The sequence below is a fragment of the Pipra filicauda genome, unplaced genomic scaffold (assembly GCF_003945595.2).
Source record: "Pipra filicauda isolate LSUMZ 115617 unplaced genomic scaffold, ASM394559v2 scaffold215_size1667880_pilon, whole genome shotgun sequence".
NCBI classification, from domain to species: domain Eukaryota; kingdom Metazoa; phylum Chordata; class Aves; order Passeriformes; family Pipridae; genus Pipra; species Pipra filicauda.
In genome coordinates, this window is record NW_024104327.1 from 1,182,573 (window position 1) to 1,207,592 (window position 25,020).

General features: G+C 43.6%; 1 protein-coding gene across 15 annotated transcripts; it reads right to left on the minus strand.

Moving 5' to 3' along the window:
* PIAS2 (protein inhibitor of activated STAT 2) lies at window positions 1-25,017 on the minus strand. Of its 15 annotated transcripts, none has more exons than XR_005563512.1 (15): window positions 24,630-24,733; window positions 18,626-19,100; window positions 15,968-16,052; window positions 15,299-15,349; window positions 15,103-15,193; window positions 11,849-11,983; window positions 9,755-9,860; window positions 9,090-9,163; window positions 8,093-8,253; window positions 7,375-7,508; window positions 6,777-6,948; window positions 4,532-4,671; window positions 3,042-3,203; window positions 2,675-2,712; window positions 1-1,986 (listed from the first exon to the last, which is right to left on the minus strand). XR_005563512.1 is itself a non-coding variant. In XM_039381162.1 (14 exons), the coding sequence occupies exons 2-14, from the start codon at window positions 19,095-19,097 to the stop codon at window positions 1,780-1,782; spliced, it is 1,869 nt and encodes a 622-aa protein (XP_039237096.1). In that variant the 5' UTR covers window positions 19,098-19,100; window positions 24,926-25,017; the 3' UTR covers window positions 1-1,779. The 15 variants fall into 15 exon arrangements, 4 of the variants coding, with proteins under 4 accessions (XP_039237096.1, XP_027575767.1, XP_027575766.1 ...); XR_005563514.1 differs by adding an exon at window positions 3,980-4,038 and having other exon boundaries at window positions 1,927-1,986; window positions 2,675-3,203; XR_005563515.1 differs by lacking the exon at window positions 3,042-3,203 and adding an exon at window positions 3,980-4,038 and having other exon boundaries at window positions 1,933-1,986.
* Window positions 25,018-25,020: the final 3 nt, after the last annotated feature.

The following is a 25,020-nucleotide window of genomic DNA, read 5'->3' on the forward strand; positions in this document are numbered from 1 at the left end:
ACCAGTTTTAAATGCTTTATTTTGGAGCCCCTCTCCACACTCTACTTACAGGTCAAGTCACTGTGCAATGGTGATGCAGAAAGCACTGATCTGCTGCAGGCCATCAGGAAAAACTTCCTGAGAAGCATGGTTTTATAGGAAATAAATCATGCTAAAAACTGATCCTTAACAGGTACAAAAAATTAAACAGATAAGGAGAAGAAAAAAAGACTAGATGCACTATTAAGACCAACATGTGAACTCAAGACTGCTGTGAAATATCATACAAAAAAGGCAATAAGGAACAGTAATGCAGCATTAAAGGTGGGAGTACAGGGCAGACAAGAGTTACAAAACATTCTGCTTCAATATTTCTCATCCATGTACTTCGTTCAATACTGTAACAGCAATGGAGAGCAAAAAGCACCAGACATCCAATTAAAGAAATAACGAAAGAGGAACATAAAATTAGGAAAAAAAGTGAAACCTTCACATTAGGGAAGGAATAATCTCAAATACATTTATTCAACAGAAACACACCACTTGGAAAAGCTGCTATGTCAGCATACATAGACAATACCATTATTCCAGCTCTATGGAAATGACTTGTTTTTCCTAGTCTGTAACCTCTTCCACATACAGTACTGCTGAGGTTATCCCCAGGTGTATGGCAGACACTGCACACACACGAACAAAGCAGCACACTTGGAGGAGTAAAACAGGAGGAAATTGTTCCCTTTGAAGTAGAAAAGCAACAATCAGGAGGCCAGGAAACATGGGACAAAGCATCATTGAGCCCTAAACACATAATTCCAATTAGGTGGGGACATTGTGCAGCTTCTGCCTTCCAAAAAACCAAGCCTCCCCCACAGTCTAAGTGCAGTATTCCCATGTGGGATACAGCAGTTACTGAAGTGACAGAAACCATGAGCAAGAAATCCTTGCAAATACATCTGCACTTGAGAAACTAATTCCCATTTTATCTCCTTACAGCTGGCACAGAAAGCAACTGTACTCTCAACTGCATAGTTTGAGTTTTTGTGATGGGGATGTGTCCTGATTCCGACATGGCAGCACAGAGACTGTGTGATTCAGGGTTTGCATAGATAGTCTGTCCCCTTCCCAGCCCAAAGAACACAAAAGAGGAAGAAGTCACAGCCTAGGATTTTGTTGCATTTGAGAAAGACATGAAATTAGGAAAAAACCCCCCCAAACAATCCCATTTACAGAGGTTTCTTATATATCCCCAGGTAAGGGGGAGGTGGGGAACAAGACAAACAACACATCATGGCTATTTCAAAGCTTCATTGTCTTAATGAAGTTTATTACAGGCCCCAGTGAAAATATTAAGAATTCACTAACTCATACACTTCTGCACCTTTATCCAGGTTGTTGTTCTAGAGTGATTAAGTTCCTTTATTTATTAAAAAAAAAAACCACAACCTTATTAATTTTTACATTATTGCTGTTTCTTACAACCAAATTAGAAAACATTTATGGAATCCACCTAGCAAGAAAAAGGCAGTGCTCCCAGAACAAACCAAAAGCATAAACACATGTTCTCCAAGGGCCTTTTCTACACCAGCTACTTAATGAGCAGGGGAAAAAAAACCAAACAAAACCAACCATCCAATCTATCACTTCTGTCTCCTGGCATCAACAAATTTACCCCCCTTTCCAGAAGGGAAATCCTTTCAAAATAAACACCAGGATGACCTCCGGGGTGATGACGCTGGAGTTCCAGAGGGAGGAGCTGCAGCTCTGTGCAATGCCTGCAGGAGTCCAGTGCTGCCCCGAGTGTCAGTCCAGGGAGATGATGTCCAGGGAGATGATGTCAGGAGCACTGCTGTTGCTGCTGCTGGTTATCACCCCGACCTCGGGCTCGGCCCTGCCGGAGGAGCTAACGAGCGTGCTGCTCTCCTGGTGGCTGGCTGAGGTGATGATGCTGCCAGGCGTGCTGCTTGTTAAGGTTGAGGTGAGACTATCCAAAAACATAGGAGGACAGTACTGCTTGAAACAAACAATGAAGAGTGAAGAGACTAACTGCACGAGGGAAATGTATTCTCTGAAGATACATCTTCCCTACAACAAGCACCAGACACGTTTCTAGTGGAACACCATGAAGGTGTGCACAGCAAGAACCAGACTTGTGCAAAGAGAGTAAGCAAGCGGGGATGGCATACACAAGCACTTCCCCACTATCCTCTCCCCTTTCTGCTTTTCAAAGAATCCCAGAATGGTTTGGGTTGAAAGGGACCTTAAAGCTCATCTTGTTCCACTGCCCTGCCACGGGCATGGACACGTTCCACTATTCCAGGTTGCTCCAAGCCCTGTCCAACTTCGTCTTGGACACTTCCAGGGATGGGGAAGCCACAGCTTCTCTGTGCCAGGGCCTCACCACCCTGGCTGTATTCAAGTTAGTACTGAGCATGTACTTGCTTTAGAAAGGCAAACCGCCAGTAAGGAGTGAGTTTCCAGGCCTGGATTTATCATAGTAAGGTTAAACTGAACCTTCCTCAGTGCACCTACATTACTGGCTCTCACTGGGAAACCAGATTTTCCTGGGCTGTGGTTAGGTCCAAGCAAGTGGACTGCAAACATGGTTTGGATGACAACAGCACCCTGATAATTATTGGAGCAGAATGTCACAAAAATCAGACTTGGAAGTTAACACCACAGCGGTTCAGAAACTTACCTGTGATTCAACTGGGATTAGTGAAAGAAAATCCAGACCTAGGAGGAAGAGAAGGATAATAAATTGATAAGTCTCTCTTTTATTCGCACACAACAAATTTAAGGAATTTTTTTTTTGTGGTTGTAGAACAGATTTTGCAATTGATACACAGCTTCTAAATGGAATATACCACTGTGACACCACTCTCAATGACTACTTCAGGCAGCAGCAAAACAAGTTATCTAGTACAAGTGGCTCTTTTTAAGAATGAGGATGACAATGATGTATTATTCACTGGATATTGCAGGGTGGTTCAATGTGGTTGCTTAGATGGAGGTTGCCGTTTGGAGCTGTTGGTTCATAATGCAAGTTTCACTGCATATTGTACCTGACTTGGCCAAACTGGGACATGAAGAGTGTCATCACATTAAAGATGCTGGAATGAAGTAAAGTCACAACATGCACAAGTCCAAAAACAAGCAGCAGGTCTCTTCCTCCACCCACGGGCAGCCAATAAGGAAACATTTCTAATATCATCCCCGTTTTGTGTCTAGACAAATAAAAGGAACGAAGAAGAGGAAACTACAAGTAGTTCAAAGTATATCCTCTAAGAGCAGTGACAACTAGCGTCCATCTTAAACACCATTAGCGTGTAAGCATTTAGGGTAAGATGTTTAGAATTATGAAACCAATGAGAAATTACCACATTTTTTTGTTTTGTTTCTAAATATTGGCCTTGTGTTTGCTATGTCAACAGAAAGAAATGATCGACTTACTCCCTCCCTCTCCCCTCACCTCCACATCTGTTCTGGCCAGTGACATCTCTCCTCCTCTTCTCCATTAGAGAGAAATTTTGAAGGAGATTTAAAGCTCAGTTGCATTTACAGAATTGACAGCTTCTTTTGTTCATGCACATTCTAGAACTTCTGTTGATACAGATGGACAACAGTTCTAGGCTTCCATTCTCTCAGTTCACTCTTCTAACCAATTTGAGAAAACAACTGATTTCATAACAAGGGAGAAGTGGAGGGAGGGAGCAGTAAGGGAGCCAAAATGGACAGAGAAACAAGGGGAATGATATCCATCTCATTGCCAAACTGGTGCTGAAAGAAGAGGAAAAAACCCAGAGATGTTGCAGGGGAGGCATGGAAACAGGCAATGGAGCAGGGAGAGGGGAAGTACAGGAGGCCAAAGTGACACCTGTCACCACAAGTCACCACTTCCTGGGCTCTGGGTTTGTTACAGCCGGCCAAGAGAACCCCCAGAGTCCCTATATACAAGTGTTCTTTTCAAGGAGCCAGGATAGAAAACAATCAGTATCCCCACCTTTTGTCTGATATTTAGCAGCAGTGTTGAAGAATACATCATAGGCATTTAGGGTATGTCTAGGTAAAGAAAGTCAATAGAGGTCAGCTCACAGATTGTAGCTCACCTTAACCTTTTTCATACAGTCTAGACAGAGCACCACTACAATCAGCAAGCAGAGTATCTATACCAAGGGCTGGGATGAGTCAGCACCTTCACAACTCTACTAACTTAAACAAGCAACTACTCTCCCTCACTTCTACAGCGCATAACCACAGGATGTTTACACAAAGTCTGACTGAGCACAGCGAGAGCAGTCTCTGGCTGCTGTGCCCAAGTGCCAATTTGTACCCCAAAAGCAACGTTTGTCACACTGCTGTTGCAAAATGCAACCTGAAACTGGGCAAACAGCCTGTACTGGGCTTGTCTAGACATCACATCAGAGCAATACTGCATATAGTCTTGTTCCATTAGAAAAAAAAACCAACAAAGTGTTAATTTTTACCCCCCTCCTCCCGCCCCCTTAAATTAATAATGCTGTCAGAACACACACGAAAAACATCCAGCACCTACCTGGCAAGTCCGATGAAATACTGGATATTGGTGGGTGATGGAATGGTACTGGGTACTCTGTTAATGAAGGAGGAATTGCAACAGCATCGACCGTCGTCACGCTGGGCACTCTGGCAGTGGATGGCTGGTACATGAGAACCCTGTTTCAGACAGCATGGGAAATTACAAACAACCTGGCCGTTAGTTGCAGAAGGGAAACCACACACTGCTGTGCACTCTCATTCACAAGTCACTGGGTTACAACACAACTCCAGTGTGGCTACTCACTACAAAGTATCCACTCTAATTTCCTCTTTCATAACAGTCTTCATAATAACTTGGCTCTCAACAGCAGCTGTGACATAAGAGCAAGCTGGCATTAAAACAAAGTACAGTGCTGGAGTCATTGGTGACAAAGACAGAAATGGGTGTCTGTGAGCACACTCAGAGGGATGTGCAGGTGGCCAAAGTCAGGAGTGCTCAGTCTGATTTGTCCTCAGAACTCCTCCTCAATGCCAATCTGTCATGCCAGGGGCATGACTGACCATTATCCAGCCCCCGGAGCACAGATTATACATGTGGCAATTAAATATAAGCCCACCTTACTCAAAGCCTGAGCCCAAGCTAAGTTTAGCTCTCCAGGAGCATACAATCAGCTCCAACCTTACTGCCTTTCCTCCTGCTGCCTGACCTCTTCACAACACTGTTACAGACACCACCACGGGTGCTCAGGCCACATGAATAAAACAGTTCATAAACTCCAAGTCAGGTGGAAACACCTAGAATCCTGCACCCAGCTGCTTCACATCACTCCCTCCAGCCATGAGTGTTATCCACTCATGTCTTCCTCCCTGGACTCCTGTCTTTAAGCTACTTCTGGTGTCAGAAACTTGGATTTCAGACCCTCCCTTCATAAGCACCTCTCACACTTCACCTACCTGCCTATAAGACACCCCACGGTTTTGCCAAAACCAGCAGACAACACTGTTTACAGGAGACAAGTTGTTGCCCAAAAGCCTGGCTTTGACCTGAAGAATGAAAACGCCATATTCATACCCAAAAAGCAAGGAAAACACATGGGTCACAGAGAGACAAGAAAACTCAGTCCTCCTACAATTATGGTTGCAGGTAGCCACGTCAAACACAGGAGCATGGAAAAAAGTCTTGGTGCCTTCTGAAACTTCATTAGGAGATGCACTTGTAGCTATTTTTTCTTGTAAAAATAAGAAAGAGTCTCTTGCAGAAGGATTCCTCCACAGTCCTCACAAAAAAGCAACAGCATTTCAGTATTGCTGCTGAAAGTGGTTGAAGATGACCAACTCTCTGTTCACCTAAGCCCACACACACATTCTTGTGGACTAGAGACACAGAGCACCTGCTCATTTCTTCTGGCGAAACAGACGGAGTTTGGGGTTACTTAGTACAAGACATAAGAGAGACATGGACACGCATGCAGCAACACTAACTGATGAGCCATTACTAAAAGCTGAGCTTGGAGCAGCAAGTGCTGGCAAGCCTGACCAGTGCCCCTCGCTCCCTGCAGGTCTCCAGGCCACGAGCAAGAACAGTATGGAAGCCACAAACAGTACCTGAGCCGAGGTGCACAGATCAGGACAGAGAAAAGGTGGCACAGCAGTAAAGTTAAGCCTGGTGCTGAAGTCAGGCCTGACTATAAAGATGGAGCAGTTGCCAGAGAACTTGGGAAGTCGTTTGCTGTGCCAAGCAAGGTGCAGGACTGACTGATAACCACGGCCAACAACAGCGTTCAAGACATTCCAGAGCTTATCAGAGACACGGAGGAAAAGGTTGTCTCGATTCAAAACAGCAAAGTGCCTCCCTTGGATGAAAGACACCACACAGCCTCGCTCCCTGGGCACCAGAGCAGATTAGATAAAGGGTGTAACAAACAGCAAGATAAAGGATCACACTTTAAGAAGAAACTAACTTAGCAAGAATGCACAAAACTCCTCCACATGGCATAATCTACTTTCTCATGGGAACACTGTCCACTAGATTAGTCAGCTTCCTTTTCTATGGAGAAACATCCCTGCAAACACAGCAACAGTCACTGATAGTCTTTTGTAAAGTGTAAAACTATTTAACAGTGTTTTGCCTGCACAAAGTTACCGTATCAATACAACCTTCTGCAAGGAGAGGCCTAGAAATTCTCCTCTGGAAGTGTGGAGTTGGATCCCCAGTCCATTTCTCCACACATCAGTTTATCTGAGACATTACAGAATAACAACTAACTTTAAAATTGACAAACCCTTTGGTTGGGCTCCCTTGTATTTCAGACATGAATATGCACTTCCTTTTGGCAGGAGGATCTTCCTCTTCATCGGAAGAGCTTTCTGTTGTCAGGTCGATAACGTCAACTTTCTTCTTGTTAACTTCACTGGCCACTGTCACAGGACAGGGTTTGCTAACAACACTGGAACCTGAAGAAGAAAATAAAGCACTGTTCTCTAAAGGCTGGTGACATCAGCAGTTTCTATTTGCAACACAACCAGGAACTCAGATCCTGCTTTATAGATCACCTTCCTGGCCACTACAGAGAATGTTACAGCCCAGTAACTGTTCTGTGACCATTCTGTGTCCCATTGAGGATATTAAAGCACAAACTTTTGTCTTCACTTATCAGTTAAGGGATGCAAAAGCAACCTTTTCATTTTCTTAACTGCTATTATAAAGAGGAAAGGCAAAGCCCAAAAGCGCACTCTTTGTTTCTTAGTTCAAATTACAAGACAGTCTGAAGTACTAAGCCCTCCACAAAACAAACACCAACACCCACATACATTATCCAAGCTACAATTAAGTCTCCAAGACTTTTTGCTGGTTTGCAATCAGTACCCAGATGTACATACTTTCTATTTTGGTACATTGAGAACTTGAGACTTTCACAGCTTCTTTCTTTGGCCTCATGGGGCACCAGGAGCCATCTTCTTGGAATTTGATCTCATCCACATCTGAACATTCATTAAGAATTTCCATAAAGAGCCTGAAAAATAAATTTTCCCTTTTGAGTCCAAGTGAAATTTTTCTTCTAAGTGAAAAGGAGACACAGTAGAAAAGATAATTATGATCACCTTCCACCCACTCTTCTCTCTCCTTAGTTCCTGCTTACCTGAAAGCCTGTAATTACAGCCTTTGCAGATATCAGAAAAGATTATCCCAACCTATCCATATTTCACTCCAAGATTACTGTAATTCAAAGGTTTTCATACAAAAGCAGAAATCATCACCATTTGAACCAAGTTTGGCAATTTTTTTATGAGTTAAACTTTGAAGTTAACAGCTTTCAGAGACAGGGACATGTGAAAGGAAGACCTATCCCTAGATGTCACATTTGGATTTCTCCAGAGGAAGTACACTGAGGCTCAAGAGTCTCACGATGCAGTTAGGAGATAACTCACATAGTTCTTTACATGAGAGGAGAAATTAAGAGTCTAACAGTTCCTCCTAGACTAAAGCATTTTGACAAAAAATAGTATGAAATGGTTAAACCTCAAGAACGAAAGTAGCTGTCAAGTACATAATGAAAACTTTTAAGTAACTGTGTAATCTGCAAACCAAGTCTCTTACCCATCTAGTATTAGGCTCTCATAAGCTGCCTTTTTGTCACAGACAGGGCAGATCCAGGTAGGCTTCTTTTCATTCATTTGAAGATAAAGAGCAGCATCAAAACATTGCAGGTGTGTGCAAGTCACAGCCCGGCAGGGGATTGTCAGTCTCATTTTTCCCAGCTGTGGGAGATGCATTTAAAGAGTGTCAAAACTGAAGACAGAAGCAGGCCTGGATGGTTGACAATGAATCCAGAGGCACTGGGTGAAACAGCTCTCTCTGCTCCTACAGAGGTGCCCTGGGATAAGGGTGCTGCCAACAAATCCACCCCACCACAGGACGTACAATGCTCCTAAAGGAACAATTAATCTACATTCAAAGGCTTCCCAAAGCAGAAAACAGTCAGGAACATTTCTAATGGACCTGCAACCATGTTATTTCTAGGATCCTATTTTTAATAAATTACCTACTGAAATGCCTGCTGTCACAATTTTCTTTTAACTGAAAAATTCAGGCGTTTTCCCGAGCTCCATGTACCAGTAAGACTCAGAATGACCAATTTTTGCCCGGAAACAGAAACCCCAAGGCAGCAATACCTTGTTACAAGATGATCAACTTTTTGTTTGCTATAGTAGCTGCATTAAAGCCATCAAGATGAGGAGATATGGATTTTACTTACTTTTACTGTATCCTTTAATTATAAACCAGCCTGCCCCATTAGCCTCAACACCTCAATATACAAGGTTACTCCCTCTACAGACATCACTATACAGGCACAAGCAGCAACTTGCCTCAGTGCTTCACAGCTGAGGTTCTAAACACAGTTCTAAACCACAGATGGGTGACTGCTGCTACAGCCAGGTGCTTTAGATGCAGCCTTCTCCCCACTACTTTATACTGATTAATATAAAATATAAAGCCAGTGAGGTTTCTAAAGCAGGGCTTCTGAAAAGCAGCCCAATTCTGCACTACAGATGAAAATACAAATCTGTATCTGTAAATTTCCAGCCATACTTACAGGACACATCAGAGATACCCGCAGACTGGTTGTAGCAATCTCACTATCAGGATCTGCAGTTAGCTTTTCTTTAACTATTAAAATAAAGTAGGAAGTTACACACAGACATCATTATTTCAAATGCTAATCTTGATTCACTGGTACATGTACTTTCTTCCAGCCATCTAAAAAAATTAAGCATCTAGGAAACTAGTTCGTAGCAATATCAAACAACAGCTTCACTACTTATCAGCAATTGGCAAACTGTATCACAACATTATCTGATGCTGTTTGATTGCAGATGCACTAACAGCCACATGGTTAGTAGAGCAAACTCAACCCAACACGTGAAGAGAGAAATGAAACAATTATCGATGAGTAAGGTACAAGTGAAGAGAATTTTAAGATATTTACCTGCACCTCACAGCCCAGCACAGTAAGGGGTGCTCATGGTATTCCCATAAGGACATTTCAGATGGGATCTCTGGGTGTGCTCCCCACCAGCACAGGGGACCCCCACTTAAAAAAAGTGTGATGCCTCAGCAACAGCAAAGGGAACCTGTGACAACCTGGGCATGAACTTTCATCTCAAAATGCTGCAAATCCCTTCTGTATTACCAGGTTTAGCTTTAAAGAGACACCAACCACCCTCCAAAAGTACAGGCAGGCAAGTTAATGAGACTTACTTAGTGCTCTGGAATGGTCGGGGTTTCTGATACCTTTCAGTTTTAACCTCTGCAAAAGCATAGCTGAAGTGAGCTGACGGACGAGATACACAGACATGGAGTAACTCTATAAAGAGAGTGATTAAAGGTGAAATGTTGATTTCATACAGTACTTCCACTATGTCAACAGATCACTATTTACACTAGCTGTAGCATACAGTAAAAAAAAAAAAAACTGACTTTTTGCTTAACTGTTATTAAAAGTATTGACAGACAACTTCAATTTTGTGGAAGACCAACGGTGTGCCAGAATTCTCTGGCCAATCAAATTCAACTGTCTCACTCCAGTTATGGCAACTAAGAAAAATAATTCCACAACCAAGAGACAACCTTGGCTCTTTTCTTGAAAAGATCAATTAGATAATGACACATCTCATACACACAGTCTTTAGGAACTCCTTACATTTGTATCCTAAATCCTTCCCTTTTCACCAGTGTCAGCGGGGAGTTCAAAGGATCACATGACAGAAGATATATGGTCTTTATGGTGCAAACAGTACACCTTCAGATGGCACAGAACTGCCCCAGTTTCTTTGTACCTTTTCTTTAGCTTGTTCTGCACTTCTAAGCCCAGCTTTGTTACACCGTGTTCACTCTGCTGAGCCTGGCCCCGCTCCCTGGCATTTCCTACTCCTCCCTAACTCACACCACTTGCCAGCTTCTTTTGTTCAGTGTTCACTCCCTCTTTGAGGTCACTAATGAAAAGTCTGCAAGCCCCACTGCTGCAGGATAATAATGGTTTCATCTGTATAATGAGCACAATCCATGACCTTTTATTTCTACTCTCTGCCAGCCACCTTCCTCTGGCTCCTGTACTGCCTGGGTACTGCACAGGTATTTTAGACAACACCTACAGCTCTGCTCTTCCTTTACCATGTAGAGGAAAAACAGCTCTTACCTAGACAAGCAGATAAATTGATCTAATTGCATGTGAAGCCACTAACAAACAAGGATTTTTGGTTTTTTGGTTGTTTTTTTTTTTTTTAAAGAACAACCATCTGTTACCTGCAGAGAGGATGCTACAGGCTCAAGTCTGCCCAGCTCTGAGGGGTTTACACCCCCTTCGCTCAGCACCCTTCACTATCAACCCAGTCCATGCCAACACCACATGAGCTGCTGACACCCCACGCTGTCCCCCAGGGTCTCACTTTGAGGATGAAAAGCAACGGCTGCTACGCAAGTTCTGGCACCAACTTTAAACCAAAGAACTCGCTTCACCTCTCAGGGCAAGAGGGAGGATGTCCAAGCATTCCAAGTCATCTGCTTTGGCAGTACAGGGGGGAAAGAAAGCAGGAGTCAGCAGGAGAGCCAAGACCACACACAGCACTGGAGTCATCTAAAGATTCTGTGCTTTGATTGGGAAGCAACAACTTAGATCTTTCCCTCCACTTCTGTTTTAGAAAAATCACCCTTTGATGTCAGCACTGCCCTTCATTTATTTTATGAACATTAGCTTTCTCTGCAATTTATTTTTAAAATTTTAATATAAAAGCTTATACTGGAGTCTCACTTTGAAACATGTGGTGCCTTCAGTCCACAGAATTTGATTTTGAAGAACAACTTAAGCAGCAAACTACTTTGGTAACTGAATCCAGAATTTACACAACTAATCAGAGATAAAGGAATAAGTAGTTTTTGACTTGTCAAGAGCTGAAAGAGTGTTGCAACAATTATTTAAACCTAGGATGAAGTCAGAAATTCCTTGCACTCTCCCTTTCTTTCCGTAATAAATCCACAGGGGGATTTACTATTTACACAAAAAGAATTTGCTATTTTCGACATGCATTTCAGGCAAACCCTTAAAGGAAGCTTTCTAATGTGAATCCCATAAGGAAGTCTTTCCATCTGTATGTGAATCTTATATGTGTTACTTATATGTGTTACCACAGTTTTAGAGCAAACTTTGTTTCCTGGCACTGATGGTGAGTTCAGCCACCTAACACTAAACACTTGCTGGTGTGTGCCTTGCCAGCCACACCAGGCAGCAGGGGGACAGGAATGCTAGAAGAGGTTATTTAGACAAACTTCCCACACCCTACAGAACACACAGGTTACCTTCCCAATTTCAGAGGCCCAGGAAATGGAAATCTGGTTTGGCACTGCTGACGACAGCCTAACTAGAGATGTGATATTCAAGGGACGGCCAGGTCGCTTCTGTTCAATTCCATTTTTTGGTGGAGGAGCATATCCCTGTGGGAAGAAAGGACAATTAATGTGTTACCAAGTCTGCTGACACAGACTTGTTTTAAACAGATCCATGGGAAGCATGGATCCAACAAGAGACTGCAGCTTTGTCTTGCAAAGAACTGACTGACAGATTTCATTTAGTTCAAGACAGTGTTGTTTTATACAAGAAATGCTCCCAGAAAGAATATGCTGGAAAAATGTGTATTTCTTTACCCAGAGAAACTCATGCATTCACAGACTAGTGCTTGGGAAAGGAGTCACTTTGAAATATGGTAAGTCTGAAAATAAAAACAGTAATAATTAAAAAAAAAAAAAAAGAAAAAAAAAAGATAAAAACAGCCTCTTCCACCCCCTAGACCAGCAGACCATAGGATAATCACTGCTTTTAGTGGTGCTCACCACAGATGAGTGACCAGGAACCTCATAACGTGTGCTTTACCCCAGAACACAGAGGCAGTAGACTCATGGGGATTGCTGACAATTTCACATTTAAAAGATGGAATGATTTGCCTTTTCTTTAACCAGACAAAACAGCTGCAGCCATTTACAGAGTATACATCCCTATTGCTTTGCTGTAGTAGGTCTTTCTCTACTAATGAGCTTATGTGGATGAATACACCATTCCTGCAATATTTAGGAGGGTATTTCCACCCATACCATACCAGCCAAAATAACCCTGCTGCCTCCAACCTACAGTGAAGCTGCCCTGCTTTCAGAAGAAAAAGAATGCAAATTCCCTTACATTTCCCAATTTTTTTCCTTTTTTAGAGACAGACTCTGCAGTGCACGTGACTCATTTCAGTGAAGTTTTTGTTGAGGTTTTCTTCCACAGACGTTTTTCTTGAGAACAGATTCACCCTAAAATTCCTACAACAAATTTGAAGCCTTCCCTTCCTATCCTCCAGGAGCTGAGAGCACTCTGCTTGCCATTCACAACCAGAATGGCCTGTTTAGTCAGGCTGCCAACTCCAGTGGCAAGCAACTGCCAACATTATTTGGACCTTAAGTCTTCCATGCTTCTTCCAAGAACCATATTATTCAAAGCAGGTATCATCTGCTACAGCCAGGAAATTTATCAACAGAAAGAAGACTGCTCTTCTGACTATTTCCAACCTGCCCTGCCCTACTGGACTTCGGCCTTTGAAAGGGACCTGCAGTGGCCCATGGAGGTCCCCTGAGACGAAAAGCAATTTATCTTTTGACTTCCCTACAGTAGACTTCGACAGGAGAAGCCCTCGCTGTAATGCAACATGTATCAAATCCTTGTTACCAGCACGGTAAGCTCTACATTTATTCCTTTTAATTCAGACCCAACACTAAGAGGAGGACACAGACGTAGGAGTACAAAGAAACACTGTGTTAACATGAGCTGGCACAACCTGAACCAGCATTGGCACACTGGCAGCATTTCCATGAAGCTTCTGGTAAGGACTGCAGCCAAGGAGATGACCAAGAATAACGTACAGACACCTGCAGAGGCAAGAACTGCCATACCAGAGAAAGACAGGTCAGTGCTCACTTATGAACTGCGCAAGCTGGCACCGGAGACTGGTATCATTATTTACCTAACACCAACACTACTGAGATGGACAATGCCGGTCTTTGAGGCAAAGAGGTTATCTTACTCTTCTTGCAACAGAAAGGAACCACGAGAGGATGCAGACAGTGACCACATCAACTAAAAAATGTCTGCAGAAGCACTCAGACTGAGACTGTATTTGTCATTCAGCTCATAGTGAAGGAGGAGGGGAAAGGAAGTTGCCAAGACAACAGTGTTTTTTTCACTTTCTCACCTAAAGTTCTGCTAAACAGATGAAAGAGTCATCTTATGACATGCAGGAAGAATCTACAGGATTTAGATGCAAAGCAAAGCAATAATCCAAGACTACAGTTTCTGCCATGACTGTGACAAGTTATGCACAAAATGGAGAGTACAACACAGCACAGCAGGGTGTAAACTATATTAACTCCTATAAAAACTGTAAACTGTATTAACAAGACACTGATGTCCACAAGATAACAACAGACTCAACTCTTTTTGGTTGCTTGCTGCAAGAAATTAAGACAATCTGCCAAAGAAAGGAGAAAATGCTCAAGGTCATCGCAGAGAACGTAAGTGGCACTTGCAAAAAGTACTGACCAGAAAACATACAAAAGAAACCCTCTTATACCCTGAAGACATAAGTAGGGGGAAGAGAAACTGAAGAGTCTCATTTAAGCTGCATAGAGGCACACAAAAAAAAAAAAAGTCATGGCTGCATAAGGGAGGAGGGAAGGTACAGGACAACACATCTGACACACCAAGATGGTTACAAGCATTCTGAAAAAGAAGTTTCACACTTTCTCCTGCCAACCAGCATCTTTGCAAACCCACTGCTGAAAAACACCTCTGTACTATGACTTTTTCCATCTTCTACAGGTTCCAGAACTATTTCTGAGTGGGTTGTATAAGAGTTTCTCTCTGTTCTCTTGAAGAGAGAAACCTATTCCAGAGGTATTTTGAGAATGAGAGTGCTTTTCCCTTTCTGCACATATCCAAGCAGGTGACCCTGCCCATGTACCGCAACATCAGACACCAGTGAAGTGTGACTGCCAACACCGTTCTGTCCCAGTATCAGCAAATGCTGGAAAGCCTAAGAAGTGCCTGTTCATCCCCATAATTAACTCTGCTCTACCCAGAACAGATGCATGGCAATGTACAAGTGGTACACAAGAAGGTGATGCCATTTCCTTGTGACAAGGAAGAACTTAAACCTATCACAAACTCAGATTGCCCACACAATAAGAAATACCACCCACAAATAAACTCAGTCTAAGGACTTATGAGGAGGATTCTCCATGCAGACACTGGTTTGTTCCTGACATATTCTGTTATATGTTAACTGCAACAGATGAGGTTCACTATAGGTGGCTACAACACAATTAGCCATTACTGCTATTAATCATGTTACAGCCACTGCATGGACTATCTCATACAGCAAATGTACAAACCACATGCCTAACATTAGAAGAATTTGACTGTTTGACTAATAGCTTGACTATTTTAGAAAGCCAACATTACAGAGGAATGCAATCTCCCCCCCATAAGCCACCAAGAAGGCACAAATGATACAAACACTTACCGGCAATGGAAAAAGCTTCCCATTTACTTTAATACACAAACTATTAGGATAATTATCTTCTTGAGGGCAGCTTGTCTCTGCCAGGCATAACCTGCGTACACAAAAAAGGGAAAGCATCATTTTCAAGTGTTCCCACAAACACTTATGTTACATTAGCCAATTAAGAAGTTTTAAGAGAACACTACAGAAAAGGTACCTTAGCTGAACTTGGACTGTGTAATCTCTCCTGCCTCCAGGCAAGAAGTCCCTGTGACAAAGAGAAGAAAAAAAAGAGAAGTACCCATTAAGACAGCAGGACTCATATCCCAGTCATACACAGACAGAACTGGCACACCTGCTCCAGCATCACTAAACTTTGTTCTCATTTTTCTTTTATTGATCTATGAACGAGTCTTACAAGCGACGCTTCTGTTTGGCTACTGCTAAGTTATGCAGGACTTCAGTATCGGCATCCTCTATCAAGAGTTTATAGTAGCCATAAAGTTTGATGATGCCAGAGAGGAAAAAGCACCTATGAATTGTTTTGGTTTACACCAACAGGTCTTGCAACAACATGAACCCTGGGACAAACGATAAAAGCAGTCTTCCATGCAGGGAAGAGAAGCTTTCCACCCCTCTAAATAGTGTCAATTATTTAAAAATCAGTCAATGTTAACTCTTTAATGGGGTAGGATTTACCCCAAATGCACACAAATTCTATGCACAGTAGTTCCTGAAGAAAACACGACAGATAAACTCAGCATAACTTGAGGATTATCACTCTGCATCTACAGAGCACATGATGAACAAAATGAACAAAAACCCGCACACTTTCTCTTGAAATTTTGCAGAAGTGTACTTACATTATGCCACACTCATTTCTTACCTGGAAATACAGATTTCTCTGACTTGCTGAGGTGTTAAAGCAAAGATAAAAAACTTCTCTTGGAATCGCTGAATACTGCTCTGTACTAGAAAAAGAGAGACACAAAAGAGGTTGAACCACAGTGATTAAAGTCATTGATTAAAGCAGGATCTGCAACTGAGTTTTTCCTGGAATGAGGCATAAGTCATTGAATGTACTCAAATTGTGGCTGAATTGCATGTAACTGTCACAAGGAAAGCAATGGAACAAATCACTCATTCAACTACACTCAGATGGTTTAACATCATGTTACACTTCAGTACTAAAGCAGCTTGGCAAACTGTGTTACAATCCTTCCTCCCAAGGGAGGAAGGCTCAAACAAACACACAACAAAATATTACACTGGATACCTGACATAAGGAGGACCACAGAGATGCTGACAACTTCTGTAACGTACTACAGGAAGAGAACGTGCACCAGAAGTTATCAATGGGCAGCTGGGAAATTCAGGAACAGCTAAAGGTAACTAAACCTTTGGGGAGGGAGGGAGACACCACAACCCCTAGTGCCAGAGAAGCCAGCTAGACTTTGTGTCTGGAATTACCCATCAGTAGCATCTGGCAAAAAAATAAATAACTACAACTTTCACATCAGAGTCCAACTTGTCTGTCAGTGACGGGAAGCAGAAAGATTTTAGTATTAAAGGTCAATAGTACGCACATTTTACTTTTCTACTTTCTTTCAACTTGAAAACTTAAAAATCTTGACCTGAAATAAAGGAAGACTAGACATGTGCAATTTAAAATAAGCAGCAAGGAGGACATATGCAAAAACAGCACAACTAAACCAGGCATACTTGTGAGAGCTGGACTGCCCTGGACACTGCAATATTGAGCAGATATCTCTATGCCCAGAAAAAACACACAAAAAAGAAGACAAACTTGAAATAGAGCCCCGGTGGAGCAAACACACATCAAGTTCTTCAAACAGTTACAAACAGCTACACTGTGCACACATGCACATACACACCACAGGAGGCACTTGATATTTTAAAATAATACTTGAGTACATGTCAAAAAGACCACAGAAATATTTTGCTATTTAATTAAGTGGGGGTTAAAACCACACACCTACACTTGTGCTCTCATGTTAGTGCAAAACAATACCTACACTCATCCCTTTTAAAAGAGTTGCAGTGAAGTGGACTGAACTCTCTGACCTACTTGTTATTTGAATCCTTAATTCCCAAACTGTTTGTTCCATGTCTCAGTTGCCAAGGTCTACTAACTGGGAACACAAGCTATCCACATAAATATAAAAATATTAAATAAAAGATGCCAAATTTCCACATGAGTCCACAATTAGCATGATTCACAGTCAATGTTACCATATCCCTATAACATCTGAAGGGCCCATTATTTGCATATCAATTACTCCTCATATCTGATTTCTATGCTCATCCAGTACATTGTGGCACTGACAGGTTATCTCTGCAAGGGTAATGACAGCACAGGTCAGAGCTGTCCAACACCAAAATAGCTATTGCACCAATACCCAGGTAGATATTAAACCCTCCTCTAACAGGGTGTCACAACAGACACAAAGAAGTGACAACTGGCACTGTAAACAACATTTCTTAGTAAAGTTTTCTGCTTTAGGTACTGGAGTATGACCAATGATCAGTATATGCCTCACTGAAATATAAGTCACAGACTAAAAGGTTTTATGATCAGTTTCAGAAATAAAATGTTTAATAGGATGCAAACAGCTTATTACTAAATAGTTAGGGAACTTTTTTTGCCTTTTAAGGTAAGCCACATTGAATTTCAAGACAGAAAATGTAGTTCAAAATAATTAAACATAGAAGACTGAGGTACTTGAGGAAGACAAACCGGATTTCAGGTTATTTGGAAGACAAAGGTCCACTCCACGTTATAACATCCAGTATGGCAACAACCTTCAGGCTAAGAAACCTTCAGCACTCTGAGCTCAACACTGAACATCCCAGCACAAAGTATCTCTTTCAGTGACAGATGTCAGAGCCTGCAGAATTGTTGCAGTGAGATAAGGGTAAAATAGACAAATGAATTTGTTCTCTTTACATTGTTGCAACTTGTAAGTTACTGAGACTCTGAAATCCTTTTCCTACTGACCCCGCCAGACCTATTCCTCATCTGTAACAGGCAGAGTTTTCAGGTCCAAATCTTTCAGCGAAAAAGTGGAGGTTCAGACAAGGTATTAGGGAGCATTTATTTATCAGGAGTGTGATCAAACATCGGAACAGGCTTTTTGGAGAGGCGGTCAATGCCCCAAGCCTGTCAGTGTTTAAAAGGCATTTGGACAATGCCCTTAAATATTACTCTTCAACTTTCGGTCAGGCAGTTGGATGACCATTGTAGGTCCCTTCCAACTAAACTACCTGGCTCTATTATTTAATATTCAAAAGACAAAGGTCTTTAAGCATATTACATTTACAAAAGAGAGCACTATTTTCCATGAAGTGTAGCTTTGCACTTCTGGGGACAAGTGGTGCAGAGAGGGCAAGCGTAAAGACGAGAAAGGAAGGGTGTTGCCACTTCTCCCCAGGAGCAAAAAGTCATTTAAGTCTGGGCTCAGTACTGTCAGAAGCAACACTTATTTCACAAATTAAGCCATCTGCAGAGGTGGTAAACACTTACCTAGACTCGTGGGTTTTATGAGCACATCAAGTACATCGTAGAAAGGCAAGCTTTTCAGCTGAACATCAGGATGAACGGGTGGGATTGGAGGGGACGGCTGCTGCATCTCAAAGTGGGACTTAGTGTCTTGGAGGAGCACGGATCTGACAGGCGAGGAAGGAGACTGAGGCGTGACCGAAGTGGAAGGGAGTGTGTGAATGCCAGAAACAGCCAGCTCAGGCTCCACAGGAGAGGAACTACTGTCCAAGTTGAAAGCTGCAGGTTTTATTGCCGATAAATCTGAAAGTCCCTCGATCGTCCTGGGGTACCGTCGCCTATAGAGTTCTCGGATTTTGATCTGAACTGCCGGGCTGCAGCCGCTTTTCACTAAGTGCAGAGCCCTCATCAGGAGGTCATGTTTGCGCCCACTTTTGTTACGTCCAGCAAACCCCAGCAACACTTGCAGTTCAGAAACACGAAAACTTGATACCATATTCTAGAGAGGAGAGAGAGACAAGCACAGGTGAGCCAAGAGTGCCCCAAGGAGGCCTTTTCAAGGAGCATGATGAAGCATCTACTTTCCATCATCGCACCTTAGGTACTACCCACACCCTGACCAAACAAAAGAGCACAGCTGGTTTAAAATGAAGAAACAAAGTGTCCAGGATGCAGGTTGAGTTTGGCTGAGTTAATAACTTCAAAGACTTGTTTCCACAGTGAAACAATACTAACAAACCTCTAATGCAACTCATGCAGCATTACCTTAAACTCACAGGCAGAAGTACATTCTGTAAGACAAAGTAACTGGCTCACTTAAAGGAACAAGCAAACAACAACAACAAAAAAAAAATCAGATGAATCAGTACTGTGACCTGTCTTCCAACACATTTCAAGCACTTCCTTACTTTATTTCTCATTTTCTGCATAGTTTGTTGTGAAATTCCCTTTATTTTGGACAGAGTGTTAAAGGCAGGCATGAACAGAGACAGGCACATCAGGTTTCACTGCTGAAAGGATGGCACAGCAAGGCAGAGTTTTTAAAAAGCCACATTATATCTTACTGTATACAGTCTATATACATCATACAATAGACACAGACTGTTTAGCCAACAATATTGATTCTTCAAATGTCACAAAAATCTTCCTGTCTTTTTCGTATCACATTCTGGCAACATGTGACACAAAGATCTCCGTTACTTGTGGAAGACCTTGAGGATTGAACTATGGTGTTTTGACTTTGCCTTCCCTAATCCTTACTACACAGAGCTTACACCCACGTGTTCTAACATAGATCTGATCTCAACTGAAGTTATAACACAACTATGGCTCAACCATGGAGTCAGTCACCAAAAAAACTCAAAACTTCCCCTGTGCCCCTGGCTGTTTGGTCCCTATCCCCCCCCTTGACATTGTGAAAATTGTTTTGACAGTAAGACAGACCACCAAATTGTGTCAGATGAAAACTGAACTTAGAACCACAGAATCATTAAGGTGGGAAAATCCCTCTAAGATCAGAGTCCAACCATTCCCCAGTACTGCCAAGGCCACCATTAACCCATGTGCCCAAGTGCCACATCCACAGAGTGTTTATATCCCTCCAGGGATGGGGACTCCATCACTGCCTTGGGCAGCCTCTGCCAGGGCTGGACAATTGTTTCCATGAAGACATTTTCCCAGATATCCAATCTAAGCACCATCACCACTCCCAATGCAACTTGAGGCCGTCTCCTCTCATCCTGTCCCTTGTTCCCTGGCAGCAGAGCCCGATCCCCCCCAGCTCCCCCCTCCTGTCAGGGAGTTGCAGAGCCAGAAGGTCCCCCCTGAGCCTCCTTTTCTCCAGCATGAGCCCCCCCAGCTCCCTCAGCCCCTCCTGCTGCTCCAGACCCTTCCCCAGCTCCGTTCCCTTCCCTGCACACGCTCCAGCCCCTCCATGTCTCTCTTGGCTGAGGGCCCAGAACTGCCCCAGCACTGGAGGTGCCTCAGCAGTGCCAGCACAGGGAGGGCACTGCCCTGGCCCTGCTGTCACACCACAGGCTGGGACAGCCCCGGGGCCATTGGCCTCTTGCCCCCCTGGGCACATCTGGGCTCGTGTCCAGCTGCTGTCAATGGCCATTTCTTGTGCCATTAAAAGATAGCAGGAATTAGTAGCCAGGACATGACTTTTCAAGGCCACATTATTTGTGGACATCAAAACAGCCATCTAAAAATACTATGGCAGTACTCTCATCAGGCACACCCTTTCTTCATTGTTGAGCAGACATGAATTCAGACACTGAATTTCAACATTTCCAGGCAGCCTGTAAGGATATACTCATGCTTCTATCAAGCAGATATTTTGATCAGAGCTAACGCAGCAGCCTTGAAACAAGTATTCCCCCAACACCCTGTCTATAAATGCACCACAGACACAGGAGGCAGAGAAAACAAGTCACATTTGGCATTGAGCAGCTCACCCAGACTTCTGAAGAGCTCAACAGCAGATGTCACCTTAATTTCATCCCAGCAACTTCTTTCAACAGGAAAATAATATAATACAAGAGGAGATGGAAACAGAATTCCAGCAGTTTGCAAACTGCTGGAGAAGTTTAGTTTCCACCTGGCATTCCCCTTCTACTTTTCCTTACTCTCAGTCAAACAGGGTGAGGAAAAAGTGTTTCAGCATTCATAAAAAATTGTTTGAAGCACTATAATAGCTTTATAGTTATGACACATAAAAGAGGAGCTGTTTTAAAATACTGATATTCATGAATTTACTGAGAACTTGATGTTGCATTTTTCTGTAGATGGCTGCACAAGTTTGATAGCAACTCCTTTATTTCAGAAGCAGGCAGTAAGTATGATTCTGGATTCCATAATCAGAATGCAAATGAGCAAAATAATCCCTTACACAGATTAAGGAAACAGCATGTATTGCAAAATACCATCTATTACCCTGCCTGCTGCCTTCTGTGCATTCCTGCAAGTTAATCAAGGTGAAATGTGCAGTCAGTCACACCTCAAAACAGCTAACATTTCAGAGGGAAATTCCACAAACTAGCACTTCACTACATGATGGATTCCATTTTATTAGAAGACACAGGCTGGATTCAATACCATGGTCAGAAAAATTTTAAATTAACACCTACATTAGAAGTGCCTGGGAGTATAAAAAAATACACATGGTTTTGTCCATTTCAGGCTTTTGAAATAAGTCTTGCAAGGGTAAGGTTTACTGTAAGTATTTAAACACTGGCTTTTACAACATTTCCCCCCTAAAGCTGATTCTACATTCACTTTAAGGCAACAACCACCATGTAAATTAAAACACACCTCATCTAATCAACAAATTCTGCCTGACAAATCTGAAATAAAAGAGGTGAGAATGTGCAAACCTCATGAAGTTCAACAAGGCCAAGTTCAAGGTGCTGCACCTGGGTGGGGGCAATCCCAAGTACAAACACAGCATGGGTAGAGAATGTTGCTCAGCCAGGCGATGCTCTATGGAGACCTTAGAGCTCCTTCCAGTGTCTAAACAGGCTCCAAGAGAGCTGAAGAAGGACTTGGGACAAGGGGAATGGATTTCCACTGCCAGAGGGCACTGTTAGATTGGATATCAGGAAGGAATTCTTGGCTGAAAGGGTGGTGAGGCCCTGGCACAGGTTGCCCAGAGAAGCTGTGGCTGTCCCTAGATCCCTGGAAGCATTCAAGGTCAGGCTGGACAGGGCTTGGAGCAACTTGGGATAGTGGAAAGTGTCCCTGCTGTGGCAGAGGGAGTGGAACTGGATGGCCCTTGAAGGTCCCTTCCAACCCAAACATATCTATGATTCCATACACATTTTACCTTCTCACTCCGTTTACAGACATAAAGTGGACACTCTTATCATCAACACAGTTTTATGGACACAACATACACTTTGGAGCATTTATAATTACGGTGCAAGGCAGGTATGGCTTCCAACAAACCCTAACAAGTTATTTTCTTTTGAGGTTCCAGCAATATTGCAGAAGACTGCAGCCTAGTTATTAACATGCTTTTCACATCACTCAATTAAGATTAGACATTCAAGTTGTGTCGTGTAAATGCCATCAGTTTTCTCTTAAGAGAAGTTCTTTACAGCTGCACAGCCCAATAAAAAAGCCTTTTTAACACAGAAGACCAAAGCTATTTTAGTTTTAATGTTTCTCCATGAACACAAAGAGTAGTTTGACAGAACTCTAAAGAAGGAAATCAGACTATATAATTCAAGCACTTTTATATTCCAGAAACATTTTTCCCCCTGAAATTCATACTTGAAGGTCATATGAAGTTTCTTATTACTAAACTTTAGCAACCATGATTAATCAGCAGAAATACTGTTCCAAAGCATTAAGCCGTAGGTGTATCTGATGTATCCTCTTTATGAAAAAAAAAAAGGCAGCTAAGGCCTTGCAGGCATGAGGCAGACTGCTACATTCTCTTCCAAAAAAATACCTAGAGCCTTCCCAAAACAGGCCATGAATTATTATCAAACGTATGTTGAACATTTAGAAAAGCTCCAGGCTAACAGATTCATCCCATAGGCACTCCAGTTTACAAATAGGATGAATAGGAACATCAAAAACACGTCTTCAGACAATTTTTTTTTTTAACTAGTGGCACCTCTTCTTTTGAGTGATGAAAGGGCAGCCCTGCAGCCAGCCTGAAACCCAGCTCCTTTTCCCCTCCATACCTCCTATACTATTTCTGGCAAGCAACTCAGGTGAGTTGCTATTAATTATCTGTTAATTTCAAAGGTATTTAGGTATCTAATTCCCAGAAGGAGACTATCAATACTTCTGGATATCCATCACAGTGCCCTGGGAAACATGGATCACAGCTCCAACCTAAACCTGAAGAGGAGGAGGTAAAAGAAGGGTCACCTCTGCCACAAAGTTTACACTGGGGCGTTCGCTAAACCCTTTGAGACACCTTGGAATGAGGGTTGAGAATGAATGAGGACACCGAGCAAAAACACAAACAAGTTTAAAGGGAAAAATAAAAAACAAACAACATAAGGTTACCTTAGGAAAAAATGAACCAACCATTCCTAAACCTAAAACTGAGACAGAGCGCTGTTGTCCTCAGACAAAGAAACTCAGTTCTTCCCATTATATTTTTACAAGCGAGCTCCTCAGCTGCACCCCAGCCGTGTTAGTGCTGGAAGAAGCCTCGGTGTAGGAAATTCTCTGGCGATTGCAGCACATTTCCCGCTCCTGGTCGCACCAACATCAGCTCAGCCCTCAGACCTTCCTCTCAACTAAAGCCCAGCTCACAGCGGTTCCTATTTAACCCGATTTTATTCCTTCAGTAGCAAAGTCTAGGTCGGGGGGACAAGGCGGCGGGTTGGCGTTCCCGCGGAATTCCCAGGAAGAATTCCACTTTTGCAGGTGCGGATGCTGCAGAAGGAACAACCTCCTCCTTCCGAACAAAGATACCCGCGGATTGCTCAGGAAACGGGAGGAAAAATATAAACTGTGCAGTCAGCTTTTTGTGTACACACCTTAAAAAATGAAAGGTCACACACACACACACACACACAGAGACAAATCTGCTACAGCACAACATGAAAGACACTGAACTGGAGATAAAACAGGTCTGAAAAGCCAACGCCGTGCTCCGCGTTCCGCAGGCACAGCTTTCCCGGTGGGAAAGCAGTCCACGGATTCCCACAGATTCCACAACTATCAGCATTTTCAGCAACCCGGGGGTTATTCATCGCCTTCCCTTCGGCTCCCGGCAGGCGCCATGCGAGCCCCGGGGCCGCACGGCAGGGCCGAGGCGGCTCTAAAATGTCGGGAGGCGCGGGAAGAACCCCCCCGGCGGCGGCGGCAGCAGCAGCAGCACAACCCGCACGGCGGAGATGGAGAACCGGGCACCGAGAGGGAGGGTCCCCCCGGGCAGACCCCGCCGCCCCCCGGGGAGGCCGGGGCGTCCCCGCTCCCTCCGTCCCTCCCCAGGGAAGCCGCGGATCCCCCCGCGCCGACATCTTGTCCCGCCGCCGCCTCTCGCCCCCTCTTTCCCCCTCACCCGCAGCTCCTCGAAATCCGCCATTTTCTACCCGCCGCCGCCGGACGCCGCCGCCACCATCATCGTGCACCCGGTGCGCGCCCCCGGCACGTGACGGGGAGGGCGGGCCGGCGGCGAAGAGGGAGGGACGCGGGGGGACCCGCGGGGAAAGGGCCCGCTGCGGTACCGGGAACCCTGGGGGAAACCGGCCCGCTGCGGTACAAACACAGCGGCAACCATGAGGGGAGACAGGGCCGGCGTGCCACAGACACACCGGGAACCGTGAGGGAAATCGGCCCGCTGTGGCGCAGACACACCTGCCGGTGCCGGCCCTGGCTCCGCGGGGCTCCTGCGGCAGCTGCGGGGTGGCAGGAAATCCAGCCGTCATGGACGTGATCCCGGTGGGATCACA